At 37.2% G+C, this 18,123-nt stretch overlaps 2 protein-coding genes across 3 annotated transcripts in view; both read left to right on the forward strand.

Annotated features, from left to right (window-relative positions):
• The first annotated feature begins 785 nt into the window (after positions 1-785).
• Positions 786-14,922, forward strand: LOC127841755 (probable G-protein coupled receptor 21). Of its 2 annotated transcripts, XM_052370805.1 has the most exons (3): positions 786-1,736; positions 12,851-13,184; positions 13,470-14,922. In XM_052370805.1, the coding sequence occupies exons 1-3, from the start codon at positions 1,399-1,401 to the stop codon at positions 14,019-14,021; spliced, it is 1,224 nt and encodes a 407-aa protein (XP_052226765.1). In that variant the 5' UTR covers positions 786-1,398; the 3' UTR covers positions 14,022-14,922. The 2 variants fall into 2 exon arrangements, with proteins under 2 accessions (XP_052226765.1, XP_052226764.1); XM_052370804.1 differs by lacking the exons at positions 12,851-13,184; positions 13,470-14,922 and adding an exon at positions 2,353-4,457 and having other exon boundaries at positions 790-2,070.
• LOC127841756 (probable G-protein coupled receptor 21) overlaps positions 11,901-18,123 on the forward strand; it is a 36,273-nt gene continuing 30,050 nt past the window's right edge. The window contains exon 1 of the mRNA XM_052370806.1: positions 11,901-12,725. Within this exon, the coding sequence (XP_052226766.1) occupies positions 12,513-12,725 (213 nt within the window). The 5' untranslated portion in view covers positions 11,901-12,512. The remainder of the gene's footprint in view (positions 12,726-18,123) is intronic.

Below are 18,123 nucleotides of genomic sequence, written 5' to 3' on the forward strand. Positions count from 1 at the left end.
TATGTGCAAATATTTGAGCTTTGTTCTGAGAAAACTGGGCTTAATGCATGTGCGTAAAGTGTCATCCCAGATTAGCCTTTGCAGTCCGCACAGGCTTATCAGGGACGACACTTTCCGCTTTTATGGTATTTTTAGTTTCAAGGAAGTCCTTCCTTACCGAAAATCAAGTTTAGGCGGAAAGTGTCGTCCCTGATTAGCCTGTGCGGACTACACTTTACGCAGATGAATTCAGCCCAGTTTTCTCAGAACAAGGCTCATTTGTAAAAAACCGTCCTGACTCTCAATAGTTTTGTTGTAACTTCCAGTTTTTAGTGTCACCAACAAGGGTGTAGCTAGTGATTGATGGCCGTCTTTCTAGCGACTTGGTATATGGAAGTGAGTACTCTTTTTACCCAATAAAGCGTAGAGTACATGCATGTTTGAAACAAAATGGCCAAACTCGTGCATTTGGATGACTTAGTTCACACATAAATGTAGATACTTTCGACTGATATCAATCGTTTGTTTAAGGTACAATTGCTATTTTCATTTTGTCATATGACGTTTGTTCGGATCAAATGCCGCACTAAGAATGGTTTTAAGGGCATATACAATCAATGCTCGAGACATCCGTCTGATCAATCTTTCGTTATTAGTCAAAAGTGGACTCGTGGGAATGTGCTATCATCGCTTTGATCTGCCGGTATACAAATTGACACTTAACACACATACGCATGCGACTGGTTCGATAAACAAAGGACATCAAGTGTTTCCTTTCATATGATGAGGACACCCAGTAAATATTCGACAAGTACGAACATAGTACTTGTGTTCATGTATGACGTAAAATTAGATACTAACTATTGTTAACTATTTTAAGCTTACTATCGCTTTATTACAGACATACACTGAGTCGTGCAATATATAGAACCATGCAATTTCAATTTTACAGCTGGGCGTTTTACACAAGTATATGTCTAGGCAACAATTTGCAGAAGAAAAAAAATCGGACTGCATTCTATTAACGGATTTATTTATTTGTGAAGTCATTGTGTCACATGATAACATGTAAACAATACTTGTACTGAATAGACTTCATTTATTTAATAGTCAATACTTTGACGACATATTTTAAGACGGAAAATGGATGGGATTTTACGTTTGAAACTGTAAACTGCACGAAGATCTGTTTTAAATGACATACATATATGTGCGAGTAAATTCTGGTGCTTTAATACACAGTTATATGTTAACGTAGGCTGAACGTGTATTATTACATATAAAATTACCAAACAATATTTCAACACGATATGAATTTACAATGCAAGTCTCATGTTAATTTGATAAGAATAGATTTCATATGATACAGATCATTACGATAATTATATCTTAACGTTTATTCGGAAGTGCTCTGTAGAGATGTATGGAGTAATGAACCAGTCAATGAACTGCGATGGGAACACATATGTTCCCACATCAGCAGACAAACTAAAGTGCTCAATCATCGTTATAGTCATGATACTGATTGTAGCCGGAAACGTCTGCTGCCTGGTAGTTTTCAACCACCCAGACAGCCGAAAGCTGTTCATGAAGCGCGTACGCTACATAATGACGTCAATGTGTTGCACGGACCTCGGTATCGGAGCGCTGGTGTGTCCCTCCACCATCTATCCTGCGCTGTACCATTGTTGGCCGCCAGGGAACACTATCTGCCAGATCGAAGCGCTGCTCATATCCGCTCTCTTCCACGAGTCGACCTTGAACATGGTCGTCATCGCCATCGACCGCTACTGCGTCGTCCATTTCCGTTGGTACAACACGTACATGAACTCTCGCCGCTTCCTCTTGGTCATCCTCGCGACCTGGGTCATCGTGTTTAGCTGCTATGCACTGGTCATTTTTGTCTGGAAGCAGTATTACTACGACGAGTTCGGCATAAACTGCGAGCCATTCTACGAGAACGCGACGGTGACGCTGACCGTGCTGAGCATCTTCTACTTCCTGCCCACAGTCATATTTGTCTTCTGCTATGTGTCCATCTTTGTGACCGCAAACAGGAGAAAGGTTTTCACTGTCTCGTCTGATGAAAAGGTAGTAACCAGACCGGCTATCAAATGTGTGGTCGTTTTGTAGTATGTTATTTGTTCCTTCTTTATACAGACTGGAGACCGTGTTTTTGCTACTTTTTTATTGATAAGGACTTAAAATGTTTAAATATACCTAAACAAATAGTGTGCATGTCATAATTAAAAAACCCATATCTTACACTTAATTCATAATTATGTATACACTTTTTTTAATTCGTCTGCGTTTTGACTGTGCCACATGTCAATTGCTTGTTATGAACTGATAAATGTTGCTTAAAAATTGCAGTATGGGCGGATGGTCAACGCCAACATCAGGACGTCCAAATACTTAGCGGCCATCACGGCCGGCTTCTTCCTGGCGATAACCCCGTGGACGCTTATGACGCTAATCATAGTGGCCGCTAAAATCAACATCGACCACGACATTGACTACGCGATCACTTGGCTCGCGCTTAGCAACAGCTTCTGGAACTGTCTTATATACGGCGTCATGAACAGGAAGTTCAGGCGAGCAGCATTGCGGGTGTTCCTGGGGCGGTTGATGAAGTCTCTGAACGTTTGGTCGACGGAAAAGTCGGTGGACAAGTCCACAGACGACTTTGAAGAGGGTAACTCCTCTACGTATTCTAAGTATAAACGCCGGACAATGAACAAGAAGACTTGCATACAAGGTGTAGGAAGCAAGGCTAGCACCAGCCCTATGCACTCCTCGTTGCCGTCGCCTTCAACTACGCCGCTTGTTCAGCGAAAGGCGATGGACGACCAACCGAAACGCATGGATAATAAATCACTTGTTTTGAGCATAAGACATGTGAATACAAACTCCACAGAGACAACGGTCATGTAGCTGGAGTGCCTTATTTGGCTTTAGAAATCCTTTACTAAAGAAGATTTGTAAATAATCTAGATATGTTCACAGGTACCTGCAGCTGATGCCATGTGTAAATACAATACATACGCCCCGGTGAGTCCATGCATATGCAATCACATAATCATTTGGTATGAATCTCAAGTATACAATCGATACACGATCAGGCTGTCCGGTAAGCGCAGTGGTTGTTACACGCGCCTCTGACCTAGGCAACCCTGGTTCAATTACCGTTATCTGCACGTATGAGCTTGGTTGGTGGTCATCATACCGGACAGATGTGATGTCCTTGGGCTAATCTTGTTTCCTCGCACACCGCAAGGCCACTGCAAAAAGCCAATGCCTTTCATTCAAAAATAGCTGGAAATCGCAACTTTATTAAAATGTGTCCATACTTTTGTGTATCTAGTAATTTAATTATGTAGGAGGGGTGGAACACATTCCGGATGCGAGGTGCGAGTGGACTTCAAGATACATGAACGATCATTTTTTGTCATACATGTCAGTGTATGTTAATGAATGAGTTTATAAATGAAACTATGGTATTTTAAACAATAACCGTGCGTAAAAATAATTGTTATAATATGGATATAAAGAAATGCAAAATCAAAATAGTATGAAAACAAAGCCATTGCATCAAATAGGCGCAATTTAACAGTTTGTTTTGCGACACAAGTAAAACCATGTAAGGCATAATCGAATCTGCAAATGAATGATTAAATCATATCAATTATTCACGTATGTAAAGAGCTTTATTTTGAATTGTACACGGTAATTGACCTATACACATGTATAATGACTAATCTATGATTTTAAAACATCTCAATGATAGAACCAATCAACTGTTCCGTGGTCCATAATTGTATGTCACACGCGTTTGTACATGACTTAACCATAACTTCACAAGCTAGTTCTCCATACAAGCTATATCCAACGTTAATCTATAACCGAACGTCAAAACAGCGGTCCGCCCGTCGTACCCTCATACAATAACCAGACTTTGCATCTTCATTGAAAACGTGGTTAAAAGGGAAATGTTTTTGCTCTTTATACACCTAAGTTATTATTAAATGCCATAGGAACCATTATACAAAACAAAACAGAACATTATGGTATGTAAATTAAACAAACACACAGTTATTTGAAGTTGGAATAAGTCATCAACGTCTGAACAATTCTTTATATGCAGTTTTACTAATTGTTTTTATAAATATTGACAACGTATATGTAACATAATCCTCAGAATTCATAACTGTATTGTTTACATGGATGCTTTATTTATTTAAAAAAATCCCTCCAATATCACACTGTCATTACGTGCAGGAACACAGTTTGAAAATACAATAAACATGATAAAAATCGCTATAACTGTTTTAGGAAAAGGCAATTGAACAGTGCTAACTATTCTAAAAATAAACACATAAATATTATATAAATGTATTCAGAACATGAAAGAAACAGTTTTGTGTGAGAAAGTCACAAACGTAATGTATATTATAAGTCTAATAAATGTTGTAAATTAACGTTTTACAGTGCCATTAGTTTACATTTGAATTAAAGTTTAGTTTAGTTTACAAGTTTATTTCAGTTTTAAGTATGCACGTTTTCTCTCAAGTAAATAAAACACGAGTGGCATGTACAAGTTATCATGTATTTCATCTAAACACATATTGAACAATTACAGTAAACTTGAAGAAAATTATTTAATAATAAATATTCATACTAAATATTGCTCATAATTATGAAGAAAATCAATTGTTTATAACCACTGAATAAGACACTGGGGAACATTTTATGAAAAGAGTAAGTAAATACTATTTTTTAACTGTTTAAAATAAAAATTAAAAAACAAAATAGTGAAACTTATATCGGGATGTGAAACCTTCTTGTAGAAGAGGATGAACAATCATTATAAGTTGACACTTCCATTACACTTGTTCAGGTGAAAAAATAAGTTTACGTTTTCGGATGGCATGTACAAACTGGACGCCAATTATAGCTTTAATCTATATACTGCCTTCTATTATCATATGTCAACATTTTTTTATAACGTTTTCGTGAAACTTGACAGAGAAAATGGGACAAAGTAGAGATAATGAGTGGTGATTTTAAGAGTGTGTCTAAACTCTCGAAGCCGTGTATTTTTTGTCTCGGACACCTGTGTTTTTGAATATTTTTGTCTATAATTTTCGGACACTGAAACAATCTTTTTAAGTGTCCGAAAACTAAGAGTTAAAACGGAAATTTTTACATTATCCAGTAAAGGTTAACCTAAAATGAAAGAAAAAGCATTTATATTTTGATTGAATGAATAAAAAAACACATCTCAGTTACACATACTGCCGTTAATGCCCTGTCGCGCCTAAAACATACTGCCGTTAATGCCCTGTCGCGCCTAAAACATACTGCCGTTAATGCCCTGTCGCGCCTAAAACAACACGCGCCGCTGGTTTTTACGCGAATTAAAAACGTGTCATTAAACATAGAAATACAACAATAAACCAGTATTTCGGTTGTGTCAAACACATATAATATGATTTCATCATTGGAACAATTATTTTTGCATGCGAACAAAAAAGCCTTGAGATCAGTGGGAAATTATCGTACACGTTATTGACGAGTTTTATTTTACTCGCTTTTAAGATTAGTAGATTAAGATTGCGTTTTGTTGACGGTTTGCATCCCTCTATTGGTCGCCACAATAAAAAGGTAAAAAAATATCGCATTGTATCAAGCGTGTCGCACTACATGGAAATCTTGACCAGTATATGTTGTAGTTGCTCTTACATTAAATTATCTTATAAACGTCATACACCTTGCCGCCACCGCCGTCTAAAGAGCGTTTTAAATAAAGAAAGCTTATTATTAAATTATTTGATTACATTGACAAATTCAAACATCGATTTTATTAAGCAGGTAAATATTTCTTTTTGAAATTAAAGAACATTATAATACAATACAGAAGAACAACAAACGACATTGAAATATATATTAAACACGTAGCAAACTAAAATGCCTAACAAAATATATGTTAATAATATACAAATATCCATATGCTTTTGCAAAGAAAAAATAAACACTGAGTTAATTAACACATACACACACATATATAAATATATATGACCAAATTTCAGTAACTTGTTGCATCTGTAAAATAAGACAATGATGTATATTCCACCATAAGCATGGACTTTTAAATAAGTAAGCACGTTTTGAAAGTAAAATTCGTTATGGCATGCACACATTTTTGTCCATTTAAGTCATTGCCATTCAAGTAAAGAGACCGATCATTAAGTCAACGCAATAATTGGCTGCCGCTAGTGAAATCTATTCCTATTCATGTCATAGTGTTGGTCAACTTGATATTCATATCGCTTTGAGTAAGCGATGTTGACTAACTGCCATCACACTGATTACAATAATTATAAATTTCATGGGCGAATGCATAAACATAAACACACACATTTTTTTAAATGTTCAGTCAACAATTAACATGAGCTTACACAGGGAACAAATCAATCTGTTGTAAACGTTACATGTATTTTATACGTCTTACAATTAACATATGTTCGCTACATTTGTGACGTTTAAAGAAAATACTAGAACGTCGGAGAAATCTCTGATTTCTTTTGAGTTTCATTGTTCCAATACTTGGTTAAAATCAGTCTGATATATATTGTATCTGTCAACGTATAAAGGATATCAGTTTAAAAACATGGGTAAGTGATATTGATTACTTGCCCAAACTTGATACCTATCGTTTACTTAAATCAATTCTTTATTTTGAAAACTATTTAGATATTGTTGTAAATGTGAGGGATATACTTTGCTTGACTAGACTTCGCTGTTCTGCACACTCACTATTCATTGAAAAATGTAGATATAGAAATATTCCATGAAGCGAACGATTACGTACACGGGTTATATGGGTGTAATTAAGAATGAATACCATTTTTGTTAATTTGTACATTATATAGGGATTTAAGAAATCTGTTGTTACCTTAATATTATCTACACTGGCTTTCTATTATAAGATTTATAAAACGTGTGTCTACTTCGAATAGGAAGATATTAATTAAACTAGCTAAATGTACTAGAATGACATTCGATTTAAGATCTTGTCACAATTAGTATTAATTAAGTATAAATGTATGTACACACAGACAATTAATTAATAATTATTTCATGCCCATTTTACATATACCATACTTTTCATCGCCATATTGAATAAGCATTTATTTACAACCGCCATTACATATCTTATATTTGTTGTTTGGATATGTGCTGATGTATTTGCCGATAAAATTTACCCGACTTATTATTGATTGAATCACCTGATTTCCTGTATCCTTGTGTTTGTCATCGCTATTTACTAGTATGAACTCTAGACGTAAGAGTCCAGTGCTCTACAAACACAGATCACAGCGGGCCAGGGTACAGACCGGTTCTCTGTATGTCAGTTCTTTAAAATTGCTTATAGCTGTTTGCATACGATTAAAATTACAGATAATTGTTTACATCCGACCGTTTCAGTTAAAATAATCCATTAGTATCAGGAGCGCTGATAAGTGTGCGTGCGTGTGCGTGTGTGTGTGTTCGTGCGCGTGTGCGTGCGTGCGTGTGTGTGTGTGTGTGTGTGTGTGTGTGTGTGTGTGTGAGTGTGTGTGTGTGTGTGTGTGTGTGTGTGTGTGTGTGTGTGTGTGTGTGTGTGTGTGTGTGTGTGTGTGTGTGTGTGTGTGTGTGCGCGTGTGCGTGTGTGCGTGTGTGTGTGTGTGTGTGTGTGTGTGTGTGCGTGTGTGTGTGTGTGCGTGTGTGTGTGTTTTCTTTTGTCATTAACATTTGCTTATGCACGTTTATTGTTAAATTTGATATTTGACACATGACTTCTACATGAAATAATGTGTCGGCATAGTTGTCACTAGTGGTAAGTAATCGTTAAATAGCATACTGAAAGACAATTCAAGTCTGAATACACTTTTTTATGGTCAACTATATGCTTTTTATGAAGAATTCGTGCACAATTATTTTAAAATCGATCCATATATGGCGCATTTATGGGTGAGACATGCATGTTCAAGCTTTTTATGGTCAAATTTGACTTCTTACCTCGAAGTGTAACGTTGACCTTTTAAGAAGCACGGCAGTTGTTACACAAACAAAACCGTCGCCTATTGATAGTCATATGTGGTTATTTACTTGAAAAAACACACACACACACACGCACACGCACACCCACACACCCACACACCCACCCACCCACCCACCCACCCACCCACCCAAACCCACCCACCCACCCACCCACCCACACAGCCACACACCCACACACAGCCACACACCCCCCCACACACACAAACACACACCCTCACACACACCCTCACACACACACACACACACATACACACACGCACGCACGCACGCACGCACGCACGCACGCACGCACGCACGCACGCACGCACACACACACACACACACACACACACACACACACACACACACACACTATATTTGACCTTTCGCCTCTCAGTCTGACCTTGACCAACTAGGTAAGGAGAGATGCCGTCTTATGATGTTTGACATGCATGATACATGACAAAGTCATGCATATGGCAGGACATTGCGAAAAGATGTACAGATATAAAGTGCGACTGATATATGCCCCTTTCTTAAAACACTGGTATACAATTGATTGAACATCGAAAATTAAAAACATACAATGATACACAAAAGTGAATTGAACCATCATGACCAACAACGCAGTGCAAGAGAGGACACTGCGCTCATCCCATATTCAATATTAAAAAGAGTTGTCTGAAATGTAAATAAGCTGAATACATCTCTTTAGTGATATACCCAAATAGATGAAATTGGTTTGTGTGAAATCTATGCAAACACAACAACAGCGACTAATGAGCAAAGTAAACGAATTAATACAAAACAACCGAAACGTACCGAAAGTTACGTTGTTTCTTGTTGATTACATTAGCGTTTATATGTACTTTACATATTTTTAGTTGTAATTTATCGTAAAAAATATTTTGTTAATTAAAATTTACCAATGAACGTTTTATCCCACCCACTACATGTCATCTGTCAAAGATGAAAACTTATGTAAGATACAGCTACAGCGAACATTACTAATAAACCACTAAAAAAGAGGCATTGATTGCCTCAAAGCTCTCACCTGCATTCGAGGTATATCAATCGTCTAAACTTGACCTGGCGAAATTTGGACACACACTGACATGGCCTAGGCATTGTACAAATAACGTTCTGACCTAGTTTATCCATCATTATAACGGAAAGTGCTACCCCAAAAATGATGTGTCATTTTCTGAAACAAAATAAGTATCTTAAATGGGGATGTCAGTAATTCTACACAATAAACAAGCGTGTAGTTGTACATGTAATCTTTATATGAAAAACGCATATATAAATAACATCACACACTGATTATATTTAACTCTAGGCACAGGTAAGTAAGTATATTCACTGCCCTAAAACCGGTTTCCATTTACCTGTTTCTGGTAATTTTGTACAATAATAATAAATACAGCATTGAATTCGAAATGCGTAATAATACCTTTTAATGCTTGCTTATCATCACTCAACTAAAATCGAGGAACACTCGCACATGTTTTCAAATACCCGCGAAAGCTTTGCCTAACGTCAAATTAGATATCCGTCTCCGGTATAACATTATGCTGTTTTGTTGTTCATACATTCCGGCTTTCAAAACAAAACAACAACAACAAAATCAAATTAAAAATAAGGTATATTATTTTACCCAAATCCACTTATAGCGAATGTAAGAATAATGGCTTGGATGTTCAGGATCAAAAATATAGCAAATATAGATTGTCCAAAGCCAATACAAAGTCAGGCCACTCTATTTCTTTCGGACGTTTTTCAGGATCGGGTCCAGGCTCGCTAGGAGTTGGCGTTGGAGATCTGTCGAGCTGCATTTCCACCGCGTAGATCGGGTATCGCACTATCCTTGGAGGGTCGCCCTCGCATACCCTTCTTATAGAAGGCTTCCATGGGTGGAGGGTCGCCGAAGAATTCATCAGGTTCAACTTTGTTATTCTTGCCGAGAATGTTCGAAAGTGTCCACGCTGTTTTCTGGCTGGTTGTTGATAGTGTCGACATCTCTAGCTGGGAAACATTCGTCCTCGTCTTGAAAATTGAACTTACAAAAGACAGAAACGACTGGCATTTCGATTGAAACTGTATTTCTTGTTTCTCTTCCGTGTTTTCGACCCGTCTCGGAATGCTAAAAAACCGATTAGCTTATTGCGTCTTGAGCGGACGCGACTTCTTCATAGGCTGGTGGTGGAGACGTTGGAGGCGTAAGTATTCGTGTGGACCTTGTAGTAGTGGACCGACGTGTTGATCTTGCCCTTCTTTAGAACATTACTGAAGTCGCCCGGCTATCGGTATTACGTACTGATTGTGTTCTTCTACCTCGGCTATCGTCATTTGATGAGCATAGCACTTTGTTCTTTAAATTGGAGATAGCTTTTGTGAAGGACTTCAGAGACGGGTTCAGTGGCGTATCATCGCCTTGATTGTGAAGGCGTAGCTGTACAATGGTGATAAGCACTCGGTACTGATCATGCATTCGAGCAGCAGGTAGACGCTCATCACTGGAAGCGACGTCATCCCTCCCGGTTGATAACACGGTGATTACTAGCAGGAAGATGGCGAAGGAGAGAAAGAGCAATATATGAGTGTCTCGAGCCCAGGGCGCGCTTCATATATAATTTTTTCCTAGTAGCTTATACAACATCACTTATGCACGCTTGGTAAAGTTAAATAAGATTAATATAAATTGAACCGTTCTGATGCATTTAAAGACGATAATCGTATCATATTGACATACTTGAATACGTCCTTTGCTAGTACAGCACTGACTTTTTTACTGGGAACGGGTAATGTAAACGTTGGAGCAGTTTTTGCAGCGAACGATGATAATTATGATGATAAGAAACACGTAATGATAAGTTTTATATTGATACTTATATGAACTGCCTCTTATTATTGATTTAAACATATTTAAATGAGGTGCTATACTAATATATGTCGCGTAACCTCGTTCAATGCCGAGGATGTTTACGAAATACGTGATTTATTGTCACGTCTATGACAGGACGTGAACTGTGAGGCCTTCAACAACAAACAAAATGTCACTGCTAAGTTCACGGAGATGACGTTTTAAATCCATGCATCGAGCATGTGTGAAAAAAAACGAGGTTACAACACTGTCACCATTTTGCCAATTTCGAAACGAAGGCGAAAAATGTTTAAAAATATGTTCAAATATTTGTAAAAATAACCAACTCACCCTCTTCACCATTTCCCCAGTTTAGTTTGTTTGACTTCCTGTTTTAAAGCGTCACCAACAAGAGGTGAAACAACAAACTCCGTGCAGAGATTTGACTGGAACCAGCATAGCTTGATAAAATTGTATGTGAGACCAAGGAACGACACCTCTGCGCGGAGATTAGTGAAGCCATTTATTAATGACCGTGTTTTAGCGACTTGGTTGATAGAAATCAGCACTCTTTTTACACAATAAGGCGTACGTGTAATACGTACACGCATGCTTGTAACTAACGATGATCAATGATGTTCAATGATGACTTAGTTCAAAAACAAATGTAGATATGTTCGACTGTAAGCAACCGTTTGTTTTAGGTACATTTTTTATGTATCATTTTGTCATATGATGTTTGTTTGCACCAAGAATGGTTAAATTAACAGTAGTTTTAAGATATACATTGGATGCTCGCGACATCCGTCTTTTAAAGCTTTCGTTATTAGTCAAAAGTTTACTCGTGGGAGCGTGCTGTCGTCGCTTCGATCTGCCGGTATACACATGTACACTTAACACACATACGGATGCGACTGGTTCGATAAACAACAGGAAAACAAGTGTTTCCTTTCATGTGCTGATGACATCCAGTAAATATGCGACACGTACGCACATAGTACATGTATTACGCTAAATTAAGCGGATACTGACAAGGATATTGTAAAATATTTGAATCTAACTATCGCTATATTACAGACTTACACTGAGTCGTGCAATAAAACATAACCATGCAATTTCAATTTTGCAGCTAGACGTTTTTTTACGCAGGTTTTTGTTTAGATAACAAATTGCAGAAGAAAGGCAATCGAACTGAATTGTATTTGAGGAGATATTTGTTAAGTCATTGTGTCACATGAACTCTTGTACCAGTAATTGTACTGAATGAACTTCGTTTATTACAACTCAATACTGTGACGACGTATTTGAAGCAGAAAGTTGGTTGGAGATGTAACGTTTGAAACTTTAAACTGTACGAAGATCTGCTTTAAAGGACATAAATGTATATGCGAGTAAATACTTTTATACACAGTTATGTGTTAACGCCGACTGAACGTGTATTATTACATATAAAATTACCAAAAACTATTTCAAAACGATATGAATGTAAAATGCAAGTCTCGTGTTAATTTGCTTCGAATAGAATTCTTATGATGCATATCATTACAATAATTATATCTTAACGCTTATTCGGAAGTACTCTGAGGAGATGTATGGTGTGATTAACCAGTCAATGAACTGCCATGGGAACACATATGTTCCCACATCAGCAGACAAACTAAAGTGCTCAATCATCGTTATAGTCATGATACTGATCATCGCCGGAAACGTCTGCTGCCTGGTAGTTTTCAACCACCCTGACACCCGAAAGCTGTTCATGAAGCGCGTACGCTACATAATGACGTCACTGTGTTGCACGGACCTCGGTATCGGAGCGCTGGTGTGTCCCTCTACTATCTATCCAGCGCTGTATCATTGTTGGCCGCCAGGGAACACCATGTGCCAGATCGAGGCGCTGCTCATATCCGCTCTTTTCCATGAGTCGACCTTGAACATGGTCGTCATCGCCATCGACCGCTACTGCGTCGTCCACTTCCGTTGGTACAACACGTACATGAACTCTCGCCGCTTCCTATTTATCATCCTTGGGACCTGGGTCATCGTGTTCAGCTGCTATGCAGTGGTCATTTTTGCCGGGAACCAGTATTACTACGACGAGTTCGGCATAAACTGCGAGCCATTCTACGAGAACGCGACGTTGACGCTGACCGTGCTGAGCATCTTCTTCTTCCTGCCCACTGTCATATTTGTCTTCTGCTATTTGTCCATCTATGTGACGGCAAACAGGAGAAAGGTTTTCACCGTCTCGACTGATGACAAGGTAGTAACTAGACCTGCTATTAAATGTGTGGTCGTTTTGTAGTAAATAATAATTAGTTCCTTCTTTATACAGACGGGTGACCGTGCGTTTGCTACTTATTTTATTGATAAGGACTAACAATGTTTAAATATACCTAAACAAATAGTGTGCATACCATAATTATACGAAAATATCTTACATTTAATTCATAATTATGTATACACTATTTTAAATTCGTCGGCTTATGGACTGTGCCACATGTCATTTGCTTGTAATGAACTAATAAATGTGGCTTAAAAATTGCAGTTTGGGTGGATGGTCAACGCGAACATCCGGACGTCCAAATACCTAGCGGCTATCACGGCCGGCTTCTTCCTGACGATAGCCCCGTGGACGCTGATGACGCTAATCATAGTGGCCGCTAAAGTCAGCATCGACCACGACATTGACTTCGCGATCACTTGGCTCACGCTGAGCAACAGCTTTTGTAACTGTCTTATATACGGCATCATGAACAGGAAGTTCAGACGAGCAGCCTTGCGGGTGTTTCTGGGGCGGCTGATGAAGTCTCTGAACGTTTGGTCTTCGGAAAAGTCGGCGGATAAGTCCACCGACGAGTTTGAGGGTAACTCCTCTACGTATTGTAAGTACAGGCGCCGGACAATGATCACGAATACTTGCATACATGGTGAGGGAAGCAAGGCTAGCACCAGCCCCATGCACTCCCCGTTGCCGTCAAGTACGCCGCTTGTTCAGCGGAAGGCGATGGACGCCACACCGAAACGCATTGATAATACATCACTTGTTTTGAGCAAAAGGCCTGTGAATACAAACTCCACAGAGACAACGGTAATGTAACTGATATACCTTATGAGGCTTTAGAAATCCTTAACTAAAGAATTCTTGTAAATAATCTAGATATGTCCACATGTACCTGCAGCTGATGCCATGTGTAAATACAAAATATACGCCCCGGCGAGTCAATGCATATGCAATCACATTTTCATTAAGTATGACTCTCAACGATACAATCGATACACGATCAGGCTGTCTGGTAAGCGCAGTGGTTGGTGCTCGCGCCTCTGACCTAGGCAACCCTGGTTCAATTACCGTTATCTGCACATATGAGCTTGGCTCGAGGTCATCATACCGGACAGATGTGATGTCCTTGGGCTAATCTTGTTTCCTCGCACAGCGCAAGGCCACTGCAAAAAGCCAATGCCTTTCATTCAAAAATAGCTGGAAATCGCAACTTTATTAAAATGTGTCCATACTTTTGTGAATCTAGTAATTTAATTATATAGGAGGGGTGGAACACATTCCGGATGCTTGCATATAGCGGCATCAGGTGCGAGTGGACTTCAAAATACATGAACGATCATTTTTTGTCATACATGTCAGTGTATGTCAATGAATGAGATTATAAATGAAACTATGGTATTTTAAACAATAACCCTGCGTAAGAATTAATGGTTATAATATAGATATAAAGAAATGCAAAATCAAAATAGTATAAAAACAAAGCCATTGCTTCAAAGCATCAAAGAGGCGCAATTTAACAGTTTGTATTGCGACATAAGTAAAACCATATAAGGCATAATCGAATCTGCAAATGAATGATTAAATCATATCAATTATTCACGCATGTAAAGAGTTTTATTTTGAAATAATCATGTACACGGTGATTGACCTATACACATTTATAATGTTAAATTCTATTTTAAGAAGTTTAAAACATGTCAATGATAGAACCAATCAACTGTTCCGTATGTCACACGCGTTTGTACATAAACTAACCATAACTTCACAAGCAAGTTCTCCATACAAGCTATATCCAACGTAAATCTATAACTGAACGTCAAAACAGCCGGCCGCACGTCGTACCCTCATAAAAAACCCCAGACTTTGCATCTTCATACAAAACGTGGTTAAAAAGGAAATGTTTTTGCTCTTTATACACCTTAGTTATTATTAAATGCCATAGGAAAATATACCTTATGAGTTCTCATGTGTCGTTCTAGGCTGAAAAAAACAACACATTATGGTATGTAAATTAAACAAACACGCAGTTATTTGAAGTTGGAATAACACATCAACGTTTTAACACATCGTTAAATGCAGTTTTACTTATTGTTTATTATACCAGGGGTGTAAAAGTTGCAGGGCAACCAATTTGTAAAAGCAGGTCGCCCATACTGATTTTATGGTCGCTCTGCATTTTTTACAGCAAATATGTATAATTAATATTTGTGTTAAAAACAATACAATTGTAAACTTGTCAAGCTATTCTAATTATGTCTGTAAACAGGGCTATATATAACAAGCGTACTTTCGTTATAACGCAATTAAAATAATCAAAAAACGGTATTAAATTCAAAATAAAGCATACAAAAACGCAAATTTAATAACGTAAGTCCCGTAAAAAACATTGCGTCCTATGAAGAAAAGAAGGCAGTCTTTCCAGCGATTATCAACCTTTGGGGTAGTATTGTTATTATTCGTAGACCCGTCCGATTTCTACTTTCATTTTCAAGGTATTCAACTCAAAATGACCCAAAAACGGGGTGCATCGCTTTGAACAGCCATAACTTCAACAAGTGTGCAGCGAGTTTCACGAAATCAGTCTTATTCAACACAAAAATGAATAACTTTGATCAGAAATTCAGTAATTGTTTGTTGTAATGTACAGGAAACTTTTTGAATTCCATTTGTATAAATAATATAGTAACCTTGGTAGATTTTTATAATGTTATATATGTCATTCCCTAAATTACCCTATTGAGTTAAAAAAAACCGGGGACGGGAAACCCAATTAAGCTCAAAAGTAGAAAGTGAAAATATTTGCTAAAACTATTGAATTTACAAAAAACCTATTGTTGTCAAAAACAGGGGGTGAATTACCCAATATACCCCAAAAGTTATCTATAGCCCTGGTCTGTAAGCATTAACCATGTGTTGACTTGTGTAAATAAACAATATGACCAAAATAACCAAGTTGTTAACCTTTTATTCACCCATTGTCTTATAATCATAAATGCATGGTGTTAGTCTTTCAGTAATGTGCCTAATAAATATACCAGTTTTACATATTATCCAACACATTGACCAATAATAAATTCGGTAAGTCAAAATTGAAACTTTTGTTTCCAATGAAACTATCCAGTTTGAAACGTATACCTGACGTTTTCTTACTGACTGCTCGTAATTCCTTTGCTCTAAATTTCATTTGTTTATTTGGTCAGATTTTGGTGTATCACTTATCTTTATTATCCTTACAATTATTCGCTCCTAAAAAGTTACGAATGTCGATTTGTTTCGAAAACGACATAATGTGGGAATATAAACGGTGTCACGATAAACATAACCGCACGCGCACTGCAGACTGGTTACAGTTCCAGCATAAAGCGCAGCAATTTTATGGTTGTTAAATGACCACACAGTCTATTAAAATGACATCCAGACTAGCACCTGTTACCTAATCAAAGCACTGGCTGAGCTAGTTATGCAGTCGCCCTGTTGGGCGAGTATTTTTGAGAGTCCATTCGCCAGAGGCTAAAATACGGTCGCCAATGCGAGCGGGCGACCGTTATTTTACACCCTGTATACATGTATATACATATTGACAAACTATATGTAAAATAATCTTCAGAATTCATAACTTTGTTGTTTACATGGATGCTTGTTTTATAAAAAATCCCCCTAAAATCACACTGTCCATACGTGCAGGAACACCGTTTGAAAATACATTTAACATGAAAAAATCACAATAATTTGTTTTTAGGGAAAGGCAATTGAACAGTGCTTACTATTCTTAAAATAGACACATAAATATTATAAATGGAGAGTAAGTTGGTTCCTTTTTCCTAGTTCCTTATTCCTTATTCGAATAAGGAATAAGGAACAGTTCCTTATTCCTTATTCACGATTTCTTATTCGAATAAGGAATAAGTAACAGTTCCCTATTCCTTATTCACGCTTAACATATTTGACTAAGCTTTTTAAGAAAAATAATGCAATCAATTCTTAATTAAATCAAAACTAAATAACAAGAATACATTTAATTTGTGTATAACGATACATATTCATGTTTCTTCTTAGCGTTTTAATAGGATTTCTTGTATAACCCGAGCCGGCATTATCTACTTCGAATTCTAGCTTCAAATCAACCAAACCTTAAGCCTGTATACTTATTTAACGTTTATGTGATATAAAAATGCAATCTAGTACATTTCCTAATATTTGTTTTCATTTAAACTCCATTTCCTTTTTCGCGGCCGAATACGGAAAAGGGAACCAGTTCCTTATTCCTTATTCATTCCTTATAAGGAGCCTGCATTTTCTTACTTAAACATCAATGACATTGATAAAAATTGTTCAACATATACATGAACATCATTATATACATGTATATACATAGGTTGGATATTTAAAATACATATATCAATACATTTCTACTAAGTTTTAAGTAATGATAAACCAGTTCCTTTTTCAGTTTGAATAAGGAATAAGGAACTGCTTCCCTATTCCTTATTGAACTCGAATAAGGAACCGGAATGTTCTTACTATAAATGATAAATCAAAATCGAATAAGGAACGGCATTTTCTTACTAAACAAAAACATAAATAGGAATCAAAGAGATCAATAAATCAATGAAAATCACTGTAAATATAGGTTGGGTATAACACATATTTACTGAGGTACATTTCTACTTATTTTAGTTTACTTATAACCCAGTTCCTTATTCGATTTCAATGAGGAATACGGAACTGATTCCTTATTCCTTATTCAAATCGAATAAGGAACTGCCATTTTCTTGCCAAAAAAGATAAATTAAAGTGAACCAAAGAGCTCAATACATCAATGAAAATCATTATTAATGTAGATTGGGCATCACAAATATGTATTATAGTACATGTCTTCTTTTTTTTATTTAATTATAGCCTAGTTCCTTATTCGGTT

The sequence above is a fragment of the Dreissena polymorpha genome, chromosome 8 (assembly GCF_020536995.1).
Source record: "Dreissena polymorpha isolate Duluth1 chromosome 8, UMN_Dpol_1.0, whole genome shotgun sequence".
Taxonomy (NCBI): Eukaryota; Metazoa; Mollusca; class Bivalvia; order Myida; family Dreissenidae; genus Dreissena; species Dreissena polymorpha.